Source organism: Cuculus canorus, chromosome 11 (genome assembly GCF_017976375.1).
Source record: "Cuculus canorus isolate bCucCan1 chromosome 11, bCucCan1.pri, whole genome shotgun sequence".
In the NCBI taxonomy this organism is placed as follows: Eukaryota; Metazoa; Chordata; class Aves; order Cuculiformes; family Cuculidae; genus Cuculus; species Cuculus canorus.
The window spans coordinates 17196385-17208683 of record NC_071411.1 but is presented as its reverse complement, the minus strand read 5'-3'; the positions used below and the strand labels follow the sequence as shown (position 1 = coordinate 17208683).

The 12299-nt window shown below is 50.3% G+C and overlaps 1 protein-coding gene across 5 annotated transcripts in view; it reads right to left on the bottom strand.

The window, feature by feature from the left end:
- Positions 1–11475, bottom strand: part of ADAMTS9 (ADAM metallopeptidase with thrombospondin type 1 motif 9) — an 85342-nt gene extending 73867 nt beyond the window's left edge. For 4 of the 5 annotated variants that reach the window (XR_008451610.1, XM_054076225.1, XM_054076226.1 and 1 more), the window contains exons 1-3: positions 11317–11475; positions 10835–11214; positions 8976–9138 (exon numbers count right to left, since the gene is read on the bottom strand). Coding sequence is in view for 3 of the 5 variants with exons in the window: in XM_054076225.1 (XP_053932200.1) it covers positions 8976–9138; positions 10835–11214; positions 11317–11410 (637 nt within the window). In the remaining 2 variants the exon portion in view is untranslated. Of the gene's footprint in view, positions 1–7512; positions 7647–8975; positions 9139–10834; positions 11215–11316 lie in introns of those variants that run through there. The other variant, XM_054076228.1, reaches the window with a different exon arrangement.
- Positions 11476–12299: the final 824 nt, after the last annotated feature.

Here is a 12299-nt window from a genome sequence, read left to right as displayed (position 1 = left end):
GTATTTGCATTGTCTTTGGACAGACCTGGAGGCAAATGTTCATTATTTTTCCTTTGTTTCTTCTTTGTTATGTGGGACTTAAAAAGGAGAACCAATCCTCTGACAGGGGTATTCCTTCCTGATGGCATCTTCCAAACCATGCCATTTATTTTTGCTTGCGCAAGAAGCATCAGCCCAGAGCCCACTGAGCTGATTTATGGATGATTCCTGCCGATTAATGGACTTTGGGTTTATCCCAAGGAATAGGGCAGGGGAAACTCGGGCCCTACATGACTACTCTGCTTTCAGGAAAGGGTGACAGGGCAGAGTCAGGAACTGCTTTTGAAATAGTACCTATTGTTATGCTAAAACCAAAAATTAAAAGAAAGAGCGATCGCTTATCCCAACAGTTCTAATCCTTTCCATTTCTACATTAACTTGTCCCTGGAACAGAAAGCAATTTGCACAATTAAATAAGACATGTGACAATGCAAGCAATTCCAGTTTAGTTCCAAGTTCATGAGAGCTGCACATAGCAGGGGGAAAATAAAAAGGACATAAAAGAGAGAGCAAGAGAGGGGAAAATTGAACTGTTTCTTGAGGTAATAACATTAACAACCTCCCCCTGGTAGAAAAGGAACATGGTCCTTTCAAACCAACTCACCACCATATCTTTTCTGAATGCGTGACCTAGGACTTTCAACACAAAGTTTGCTCCTCGGTGGTTGGCCCATCACACTCCTATACCTACCCTGATCCGATTGTACAGATAAAACTTTTGTTTGCAAGTTAACTATTTATTGCAGACCTCTATAAAGCAGATCAAAACACAGGTGAGCTCCCCCCAGGCAGGCAGGCAGCGTGCGACCTGCCTCCCTCGACTCCAGCAAACCCTGCCTGAACAATCCAGTGCAAGCTCCAGCTCCAGCCAGCTGGCCGGAATTTGCTGCCTGCAGCTGGTACAACAGCGGCCACTGGAACCACTGAAAACCTTTATAAAATATCAGACCTTTTACAGGTGCCACTATTAGAGCAATACAAAGAAGGGAAACGTTTGAATTAGGAAACAATCTGGGCTCAAGAGTCCCCTCCCAAACTGTTGCAGGAGAATCAAAATACTGGGCTTCTGCAAAAAAGGTTTTTTTGCTACTAAAGCATGCACAAACAGGTCATAAGCCCTCCTGACCCAGGCACACTCGATTCCTTTCCTCCACTTTGAATTTTTGCATGCCTGCTTTCCCAAACGGCTTCCTAGTTGTCCAACTGGAGCAATACTCAGATCCTCAAAAAGGTCCATGTCTGGGAGCACCTGCTGCTGAAGTCATTCCCCTGCATGAAGCCCAGAGCCTGGAACTTGTGTTTGTAATATGTGAAAATACTCCGTGGCCGGAAAGCAAAGCGATAGAGCCAGGAACAGTTTAGACCAGCATGAAGCACCACTGATACAAAAACCAGCAGTCCCGCTGCAGCCTTTGGTGCCTGTAGCTACGGAAACTCTATGCCTCGGATGTGCCAAAGCTCAAGGTGATGCTGAAGCCACCTGTGTCTTTAGGGGTGATGCTGCCTTTCTTCCTGCTGCAGGAATCAGAACGCTTGAGAACCAAAGACTTGCAGTTTGCACAAATCAACTTCACTTAGTAAGAAAATATTCTGTTTTTTAACATGCAAACACCAAAGACCACACATACTCTAGACATTTTCCTTCCTGATAATGTATGTGAGAATGCATTCCAGCTTTAAAAAACTTTTTTTCTGCCTAAGGTAAAAAGCCGTACGTGAAAGCCATAAATTTTGCACAGTAGACAGAAACTAGATTAATTAACAAAACAATAAATTTCCTCTTTAAGAAAGCAGATAGTAACACGTGAGCTGAGCATGTGGCAAAAAATGACTCAATATCATCTTACAGACAAAATAACTAAGTAGCTGCACCCCAGAACCACAAGGCACAAAAGGACCATTGAGGTGGTACAAAATTGGTTTAAGGTATGGCTGACGGAAAGTCACAGTGCTGAAAAATCCCTGACACCAGTTCCATAATCCACTGGTTCAAGAAGAAAAATAAACTACCTCTGTAGAATGACTAAAAAAAACCATGGCAAAATACCCTTGAAAGCCACCTTGACACCGCAAGGCGCTGGGCAGTTTGCTGAAGCACATCCCAGCGCTTCACCTATGAGCAGACACTTAGCTGAGCCAGGCTGTTGGGCAACCCACTAGGTATATACCACAGACACACTGGTATACGCTGGTGGCAATTCAGCACGGCAAGAAAACAGCCAGGGCTGCTGTCTTTTTCTCTGCCTGGAGTAACTGAACCTGTTTGCCTGCGGAGCTCTAGAGGATGCTCTTGCTGAACCTGGCTTCTGCATGGCGAGCCACCCAAGTGCCCAAACGCCGATGCTTGTTTGCTTGCTCTTAACACACCTTCCAATGCGTGAGAGTCGCAAGTCCACCAACATAATCACCTGCTCTCCTGTCTAGTGATACCTGCGAGGTACCACGCTAACAAGAACACCACGATCACCACAACTTTGTACCAGTGCTCACTAAAAGATGAGAAAAAAATATCCCATTAGAAAGAATGAAACATTGCGTAGCAGTTGGCTGCAGGGATGGCAGTAATGGCAATACGGGCGCACGGAGGAGAAGCCACAGAGCAGTCAGTCTGTTTATTTTCACTAGGATATGCCATGGGGTAGAGATAGAAAGTACCCAAGTGCTACCTTCCTACTTCCCCCACCTGCCCTGCTTCAGCAGATGTCCAAACGGAGAATGTAAAAGTAGATGCAAAACTGCAAGTACTTCCACCTTGATTCCAGGAGAACAACTTAACTCCATTCACTTACCACATCTGAGTTGCAAAACAATAACCAATCAATAATAAATTGTTTAGTCACAATCTTGGTCTTCCACTGTTAGGGAATTAAACTTTCTTTCCAGACAGATGCTTGATACATTTTCAATACTAACAACAAACCCCATGCACCTTGCTCATAACTCACATCGAGAAATTCTCACACTAAATCGCAGTCAATGGGATCTCTGTTACTGGCTGTGATAATTTTTTTTTAACTGAGGTCAGTCTAATGCCTCGTTTCACTTGCCAGTGTCACAGTAGATGGCACAAACATTACAACCTGATCCCTTTCCCAAATCAGCATGGGAAAAGCTTGTGTTCCAGGCCCATTTGATCAAGTACTAGTTGGCCGCTACTGTGCTATTACCGCAATAGGAAGCCAGAAATAGAATTAATTATATTAACATATGGGACTTGTGACGTAACTCTCTCGTTTGCTGTTTTTGGGAGGGAAGGAAACCTGAAGTAATTACTATCTGACTATAAATTACAATTCACTTCCTTAAAATGAGAAACTCTTCTGAGGGAAAGAATGAAGTCCATGTTTTACCCTGAAGCCAAAGGCAAAGCTGACAGCTTAAAAAGACTTTTGAAAGAGTTCAACGATTTCAAAAGAGTCCGAGGACCTGGAAGCAAAGCCTTAGGAAAACCTTCTTGTAGATCTTCTGCAGCCCCATGGTTACATGAGGCTGAGCAGTACAGAATTTGCCTGAAGAACTGCCTGGAAACCAGAGACCTAGAGTGTGAAATACCATTGGGTGATGGACTTGAAAACCAAAACAAGGACACAACCGGAAGCAAGACAAATAAGTTAGAAAAGTTTCTGCCTCAAAACTACTGTAAAATAAGATTGTAACACGTATAAATGGTCTGCAGAACGAGTATAGTATTTTTCACCTCTGGCCTGTCTGGCCTCATTCCCCACCACCCCTCTGTCCAACACTGGGCATAGGCCTTCAACCACAGCTCAGGCAGGAGCAAGAGCTCATCACCAACCTTGTGCCAACAAGAGGCCACGTGACATAGAAACGGACAAATTCAGGCTTTAACTATTGTGCCAGACCCCCACCACTTTTCCCCCATGTCACCTCCCCAGTCATGACATTTATGACACATTAACAAACACACACCCTGACAATCTCAACCTGGCCACCCCTCCCAACCACACGGGAACACAGCGGCAGGACCATCTCCTGCTTGTGCCATGGGTTCACCAATGACTTCTCACACAGCCCGATGGCTGAGAAGCTGACAAGACAACCCCATATGAGGGCTGAGCAGGCTGGTGCTAATTATCATGCAGGAACAGGATTGCAACAACCCAGCTGGCAGCACCAGGCATTTGCTTGCTGAAGACACGGGGCAGGAATCCCCTGCTCTGGCAGCTCCCCAGCGTCCCGTTCAGTGGGAAGGGTTGTTAAAGTTACTATGAAAGAGTAATCTATTACAAATTACTCATTAATGCAAGTGAAAATCAGTGACATATTACTGATTACACCTGTGTCACGCTAACTTGGCGGTGAGACTTGTTTCACACTGCCAATTTGGTTTGGGCTTATTAGAGCACCTTCCTCAACACAACTTGCACACACAAGAATTCTATTCTCCTCCTCGCCCGATGAGTACCTCAGCCTTACCTTTGCTTTGCCTGGGGGCACGCAGTTCCCCTTCTGGGTAGCGAAACTGCTTTAGCAACTAAATACCCAGTTGAAAATTTGAGACCATTTCGTATCCATTTCTGGCAGGTCCTGGGATGTGCTAAGCCTCCAGACTGCACCCAGTGGCCATCTGTGCTGGTGGTTTTCGGAAAGCAATCTCAGCAGCCGAGTCACTGGGCTTGTCTACCTCTATCAGCAACAGGTGAGAGCACAGCCAACTCCGTGCAGGTAACATCTGCTCTGTCCTGCACTCATTTGAGCCCACTTCCAAAACCTCCACCACCAGAGCATGGACTGCTGGAAGGCCTCTTCCACTCTAATCATCTTCCTACTAGTTTGGCACCATCACAGTGTTATTGCTGCTTCTGCATGAGGAGTTTTTCTTGCAGCGGATATTCCTACTTTAAGTGCTGTCATTAAGGAGCCAGGACTTTGCGCAAGACCCTCACGTGCAGCTTCAGGGCTCAGGTCTAACACGAGCCTCGGGATGGGCACGGCTGACCAGCAACAAGTCACGGCAAAAGCTAGCACTGTCTGTGTACCCACTCCTTGATTTATTCATCTCAGCCACAGATGGGTCTTGATTATAAAAGAATTATGAAAAATGAGGCAAGAATAGGTAAGCATTTAACTAACAAAGCTGGGAAGAAACTGGAAAGCACAGATGAGGAAAGCAAAGTGGAGGCAGTGGGAACAAAGAAGGAGATGCCCAAAAGCGTTCGTCTGGGAGTCCCGCGCTAGGGTCACAGTAAAAGCTGCAAGGAATTTGCAAAGTTGGGAGCAATTAAATAGCTGAGCACACAGCATAAGAGGGGAGATGAGAAAGCTTAACTCTTGCGTTTATATTCGTGGCCACAGGACAATTGTGGTTTGGTGCCACCAGACAGGTGGAGGTCACACCTGCCTCAGAACAAGGGGTGGCCAACAAGCAGAACGATTGGGTAAGATTCAGTAAAAGGCTAAAGTTATCACAAAACCCAACAAAACTGGAAAAGAACTCCAGAGAAGCCAACAACCAAAACATATGTGCAAACACACCAATGACAAAACCCATGGGATACATGAGAAAAAGGAGAGGCAGCATAAACGGACACAAGATGCAGAGCAAGAGATGGCCTGAAGTGGTTTACACATGTGACAACCAGAGGCAGTGTCCTGTTGGCAGTTGGAGAGGGACATCTCCCTGCAAGACCAAACCTTTGGGGTTCACATGGAAACCAGTGGGTAGGGTTTTGCCGGTCTGCTCCTGTTGAGAGGTCAGACTGGACAGGGTGTTGGAGAACTGCTGCCAGCCCCCTAAAGCCAGCCGGCATGGCAGACACTGCTTCCCCCAGTGCTGCAGGATGCAGCTACGTGCCTTTCATCGTCGGAGTCAGATTGTTCCTCCACAGGGCACAGGAAAGCTCCACTCTCCAGCTTTGCAATGAGCCACTTCCTTTTTGTCTTTTTTTAGGATCAGAATTTCTTTTCTCTTCCTCCTCCACCTCAAAAAAGCGGATATTTAATAATTTGGATCGGAAGAGCTTACTATCCTGAAGCGATGGGTGGTAGCGGCACTGCACCTAGTGACATCACACCATCGGCCTGGCCAAGTCTTCATCCTGTCAGGGCTATTCAGTAAAACACAACTAATTATTCTGCCAGATCCTCGACCAGATGACAAATTGATTCACGGTAATAACTAGAAGAAGGGAAGGAGAAGAAATTGCACCATTTCCTATGACTGAAACTACATTAACCCGTTACCCCAAGGAAAACTCTGTCAGAAGTTTTTATTGCGGTGGCTGAGCTATACGCCAGACGGCTGAAGTGCACTGCCAGGAGACCCCAGTGTTGGGCTATGAAAGTTCATACGCAGAGCACAGTTTGCATTCAATATCCATCAGCGTTCAGAGGAGAAAGATCTTTCCGCAGAACATCTGCAGAGTATCTCATATGTCAGAGGATCCAAAACTGGTATCAGAGACCGCTAATTAAAACTTAACAAAATCAAATACCTGTTTTTCTAAGCTGACCTGAGGACACCGAAAACTAAAAGCAACACCAGGGAGACTGCTGGAAATGAAAGCTTTTACTCAATCTGCCAGTCAATTCACAAGGGAAACCTTCCCTAGATTTACAGCAAGTCTATAATTACATCATCATGGCAAGGGCACACCAGTATGTTGCTTATTAATCACTTCCAGGAAGAAGACTATCAGAAAGCCATTCTTAACAGCACCACTGCCCGGCAACATGGGCTGCCTTGCTCACTGCAGGGTGGGTACTTCAGACTTCCCTTGCATGAATTTTCTCCTCGAGCAAATTTCAATCCCTGCCAGAAACCTGCAAAGCAAATGTACCTTTTCACACATTCTTCTGACAAAAGGCTGGACACCCTACAGATATAACGGACTCCCAAATTTTCATGAAACCATTCTTTGGCAGGAGTCACAGATGCACCCTATGCAAAACGGTGAGTGCTGCTAGATTTCACATTTTCCCCTCTGCTCCAAAGACCTGTGAGACATCTTCCCTCCACCAGCTGTAACCCTGAGGGAACACCAAGGTTCAGCATTGTCTGAGCTGCCCTGTACTTGCTCCTTAAATGAAGTGACCATGGCTCTTCACCAAACATGCACGACCAAAGCAGCACTGCCTTTCAAAAACTTGAACAATGGTAAAAGCGAGAGGGAGAGATGGAGGGGAGGAGAATAGGATGACAAGTAAGAACGTCACAACTATCTGGAACCATTAAGCCTGTATTTGAGAGGTGAGACCTTCTCCCTCCACTACATGAAGCAGCTGAGAACAACAGGGAAACAAAGACAAGCAAGATGCAAAGCATGTTGGAAAAGAGAAGAAAGAGATATACACCATATAGGTAATATCAGGGATGGAGTATTATTCTTGTGTCACGATCCAGAAGAATAACATCCTAAATGGAAGCTATGGTACATTGGGGTGAAATACAGCAGACTGTTATAACTGCACAGAGTAAAGTCCACAAGTGAATGCCAGAGCCCTCCCAGCTACCTTCGATTCAACGAGTCCTGTGATCTGCTGCTCCGTTCCTCCAAGGGCTACTGATGCAATGTGCCAGATTCCGTGTTTCTTTCCAACTGTTCTGAGTCTCCTGCATCTGATCTCAAAGAAGGGAGCAGAAACAGCTGGAAGAGAGAAACCAGAATGGCATAGTCCAGCAGCAACCCTTGGAAGAACAAACGACGACAGCTTTGTGAGAGGTACCATTGTCCCCCAGCACATACGCTCACATGTGGACATGTATCCACGTGTCTTCTAGAAGAAACACGTGTTGCTAGCCCACCAGCTCTGGCTGGTCACAGAGCACCAGAGCATCTTCTGACTTAGTGCAATCTGTGCAAGCTGAACAGAATAACAGCTCAACAGCACGGCTGCGATCCAAAGTCACGGCTGCCAAACGGGTCACGTGTGCTAAACACAGCCTAAGTTTGGCACCACGCTTCTCCTCCAGTGGTACCTTCACTCCCTGAGCAACTTCACCTACTTTACAGCACACGAGCAGCTTGCAGCCCGCGCAAGGGAAGCCAGTCAAGGTCAAGGTCTACTCTGTTTAGGCTTTTAAGCTCCTGTAGATCTAGCTGCAGGCCAAAGGAGAAGGGTAAAACAGCAGGCGAAACAGGAGACCGCAGGAATGAACTTCTTCAGAGAGAACTTAGGTATTTGCTGCCAAAGGAGAGGATTAGTTGTGAAAATCAGGAAGTCAGAGAAGCAGAGAGCAGCAGGAGCACTGCAGATAATAGGGACAGTGGGAGCGGGGCTATTGCTCACCAAGGCACGTGAAGTGGAGATAAAAAGGCTTGTGCTCTTCCGTATGTGCAAAGACTAGAAAGAGGGAGTTGAGGAGGTCAGGGTGATGGTGCTGGTGCAGGAAGGGCCATAAGGAAAAAGCAGTCTTTAAAAATAAACGACGGAAAAAGATTAATAAGGGAAGAACTGTAGGGTTGGTGTTAGGACTTTCTAATTTCCACTAGAAAGAAATTAGACATTGCAACTCTCAACCAGATTTGGGCAAGGCAGACCAGGAGCACAGCAAGACCAAGACAGAGGGATGTGACTTAAAGGACAGAAACAGAATTTCAGACAGAGAACAAATCAGATTAGGATGGTTATGAATCGCACACAGGGAGGGCAGAAAGCAAATTTAAAGGCTCATGGGATATTTAAGGCAAAACAGTCCAAAGGATCTCTTGCCAGCCTTACAGAAGCGATGAAACGGAAACATTTCTCCTGACTGCAATTGCCTCATAACCAATTACTAGAAAGCAGAAGCGCACCAGGTCTCTCCGGGACAGCAGTAACACCACGAGCCCCATCCCAGCACACACGGTACCATTTCTAGAGGCGTCCCTCATCTCCCCATCCCTTCTGCCCTGCGCAAACCTACGGGCTTTTTACTGTAAATCAGTTCCCTTTCATAAGTGCCAAGTCATCAAGGGCAGTAACGAAACTAGTACCTGGAGTATCACAAGTCTGCCTGTCCCCTGAAGAGTTGGTTGGAGGTGTCCGGTGTCTGTAGACTAGATGTGGCTTATTGTGCTCTTCTTCATATTCCTGTTCTTCGAGTGATAGCAGCGGCTCTACAAAATAGTCCCCATCATCAGACTTGAATGTGCCTAGCTGAGAGGGACCAGAGAGGAACAGGCAGTCAGCTACAGGTGATGATAAACCACAGAGCTGGACTACCCAACCAAACGAGTTGTTACCAAGAGACGTGCGTAAGCACGCAGTTTTACAGTGATCCTTGTGAAAGGCTGGGCTGGAACTCCAGCTCTCATTGCACCCATGCCAGGCTGTACTGCTCTCTGCAGCTGTCCCATTGGAAATTAAGGAAAGCAAAGTACTAATCATAGGCAGGGAGCAAAAGGAGGGGGATCTACCAGATCTCATCCTATGCTCATGACATTTACCAAGCCACCCCTGCCCATCGGGAGATGGTGCTGCTGTGAGCCAGAGACCTCAGTGCAACTCCATCACACTGTGTTGGTTTTCAAACAGCAGCTCTCCCCAAGACAAGCTTTAAACCCATGTGTAAGGACCCGAGAGAGGCAGCCAGCCAGTGAAATCCTGCTTATGAGAAGACATCAATGCTTGTAGTTGCACGTGACTATGAATTGGGGATTCAGCGGGTAAATAAAAGATAGCCAAGACAAAAAAACATCCTGCAGCCATCCTAGACTGAGAAGCATGACCAGAAACTAGGAGGAAAGCCTGTCCAGCCACAGACACACGCAGTAGCCTGGATGAAGATGCTCATCCAGGAGAGATCATGGACCAGACTACCTTTTCCAGCCCTGCATTTAGCAGACCCCCCCCAACCCTGCCTATTGCAGCCCCCAAGCCCTGCCATTTTGCATCCCTGCCCTTTTGCAGCCTAGCCTTTCACAACACCCCAGTCCTGCACCCCTACAGCCCTGCCCCTTGCAACCCCCCAGCCCTACCGTTTAGCATCCCTGCCTTTTGCAGCCCCCAGCCCTGCCCCCTTGCAACTGCTCAGCCTTCTCCATCCCTCTCCTTTGCAGCCCCCGGGCCTCCTGCATCCCTGCCCTTTGCAGCCCCCCAGCTCTGCCCCTTGCAGCCCCCCAGCCTCCTGCATCCCTGCCCTTTGCAGCCCCCAGCTCAGCCCCTTGCAGCCCCCCAGCCTTCTGCATCCCTGCCCTTTGCAGCCCCCCAGCCTTCTGCACCCCTGTCCTTTGCAGCCCCCCAGCTCTGCCCCTTGCAGCCCCCCAGCCTCCTGCATCCCTGTCCTTTGCAGCCCCCCGGCCTCCTGCATCCCTGCCCTTTGCAGCCTCCCAGCCTCCTGCATCCCTGCCCCTTGCAGCCCCCCAGCCTCCTGCATCCCTGCCCTTTGCAGCCCCCCAGCTCTGCCCCTTGCAGCCCCCCAGCCTTCTGCACTCCTGCCCTTTGCAGCCCCCCAGCCTTCTGCATCCCTGCCCTTTGCAGACCCTCAGCCTCCTGCATCCCTGTCCCTTGCAGCCCCCCGGCCTCCTGCATCCCTGCCCCTTGCAGCCCCCCGGCCTCCTGCATCCCTGCCCTTTGCAGCCCCCCGGCCTCCTGCATCCCTGCCTTTTGCAGCTCCCCAGCCCTGCAGCCCCCCAGCCCTGCAGCCCCCCAGCCCTGCCCCCTGCCCCCCCGCCGCACCCGGGGCTCCCGTGCCCGCTGGGTGGCAGCTTTCCCCCCCACCCCCCGGAGGAGGAGCGCTCCCCTCCGCGCACCTCTCCCGACTAACCCACGCGGGGTTGGGAAAGGCTATCCCCACCCCTGCGCCCAGCCTCCCTGGCCCCGCTCCTCCTCCCGCCGGGGCCGCGGGTCTCACCATGCCGGAGCAGAGGCTGATGACGGCCGTGTGCCGCGGGCGGGCGTTGACGTGGCCCCGGTAGAAGCAGTGCTTGACGTCGGTGTCGGCAGCCTCGGCGTAGAGGCGCCGCTGCTCGGCGGCGGGTTCTCCCAGGAGGCTGACGGTGAAGAGCGGGGCGATGAAAGCCGAGCTGGCCGTCAGGTTGAAGAGGAATTGCTGCCCGAAGGCGGAGAGCTTGTAGTGCGCTTCGGGGGAGGCGGCGGTCGCCCAAGCGTCGGGGGCAGCGCCGGCGCTCCGCCGCCTCCTGAAGTGTGCATCGGCGGGGAAGGGCTCGCCGAACTCATTCACCCGGGTAGGAGTCACGATCTCGTACTCGCTGAGCTTCTCCAGCAGCTGGGCTGCGAGGGGGGGGGAGAGAGAGAGAGAGGCACATGGTGCTGAGCGGGGAAGCCGAGCCCCCACCCCGCCCAGCATCCCCCTCCCCCCGAGCATCCCCTTACCTTGCCTGGGGTGCAGCCTCTGCCTCCTCGCTCCTAGTCTCAAGCCGTCGATGAAGAGCGTGCTTAATGCCAGCACCAGCAGCGCCAGCTGCATGGTGCTGCGCGCTGTCCTCGGAGGAGAGCAGCCTGCCCCCGCTTTGCTCTTTTCCTCCTCCTTTTTCCTCCCTTTTTTTCTTTTTTTTTTTTTTTTGGGGGGGGGGGGGTTGGTGGTGGTTTTTTTTCCCCGCCCCCCTTTTCTGCCCGCCTTGCTTTCCTCTTTTCCCTCCTCCTTTTTTACTTTATTTTTTTTTTTCGTGGGGGGTATGGGGTTTCTTTTTCCCGTTGCTGCCCCCCGTTAGGGGCGGGGGGTCCGGCGGGGCGCGGGGCGCCGGGGGCCGCGCATGATGCGCGGGGGGCGCACGGGCTGGGAGCGACGGGACGGCCGCCCGCCCGCCTGCCTGCCTGCTCTCCCTCGCTTTCCGCCTCTCCCCCCGTCGGGCTGGTGGACGGGGAGCTCCCGGGAGCCAATTTAAGGGGGCGGGCTCCATAGATCGGAGCAGGAGAAAAAAAAGAGCCCGCCCTGTAAACGCAGGGACAGCCCTTCCTCCACCTCCCCTCCACCCCCCCCCCCCCTTTATCCAACATGTCACTCTCTTTCATTCCCGAGGAACGCTGGAGTCGAAGGGTTTCGCCGAGAAAAGCAGTAGTTGGAGCTGGACGGGGCGAGCGGCGGCTCTGGTGGCTCCGAAGTGAACCTCCGAAGTGAACCGGGGGAAAAAAGCCGTTTTGTCACTCACTCACCGAGAGCAGAGCCGACTTTTCTTACGGGATTAGCGTTTTTCCTCCTTTCATTTTAAAGGCAGCACACCAAACATCGACGAATTCCCCGTGTGACGCTTCTTATTGCAGTTTTCTTCTGCGTCTCTCCGAGACAAGGCGCCTAAAGCGACTTCTGTTTGGGGTTGTTGTTATATTGAGCAGTTTTCAGGCATCCGGGGAAGGGG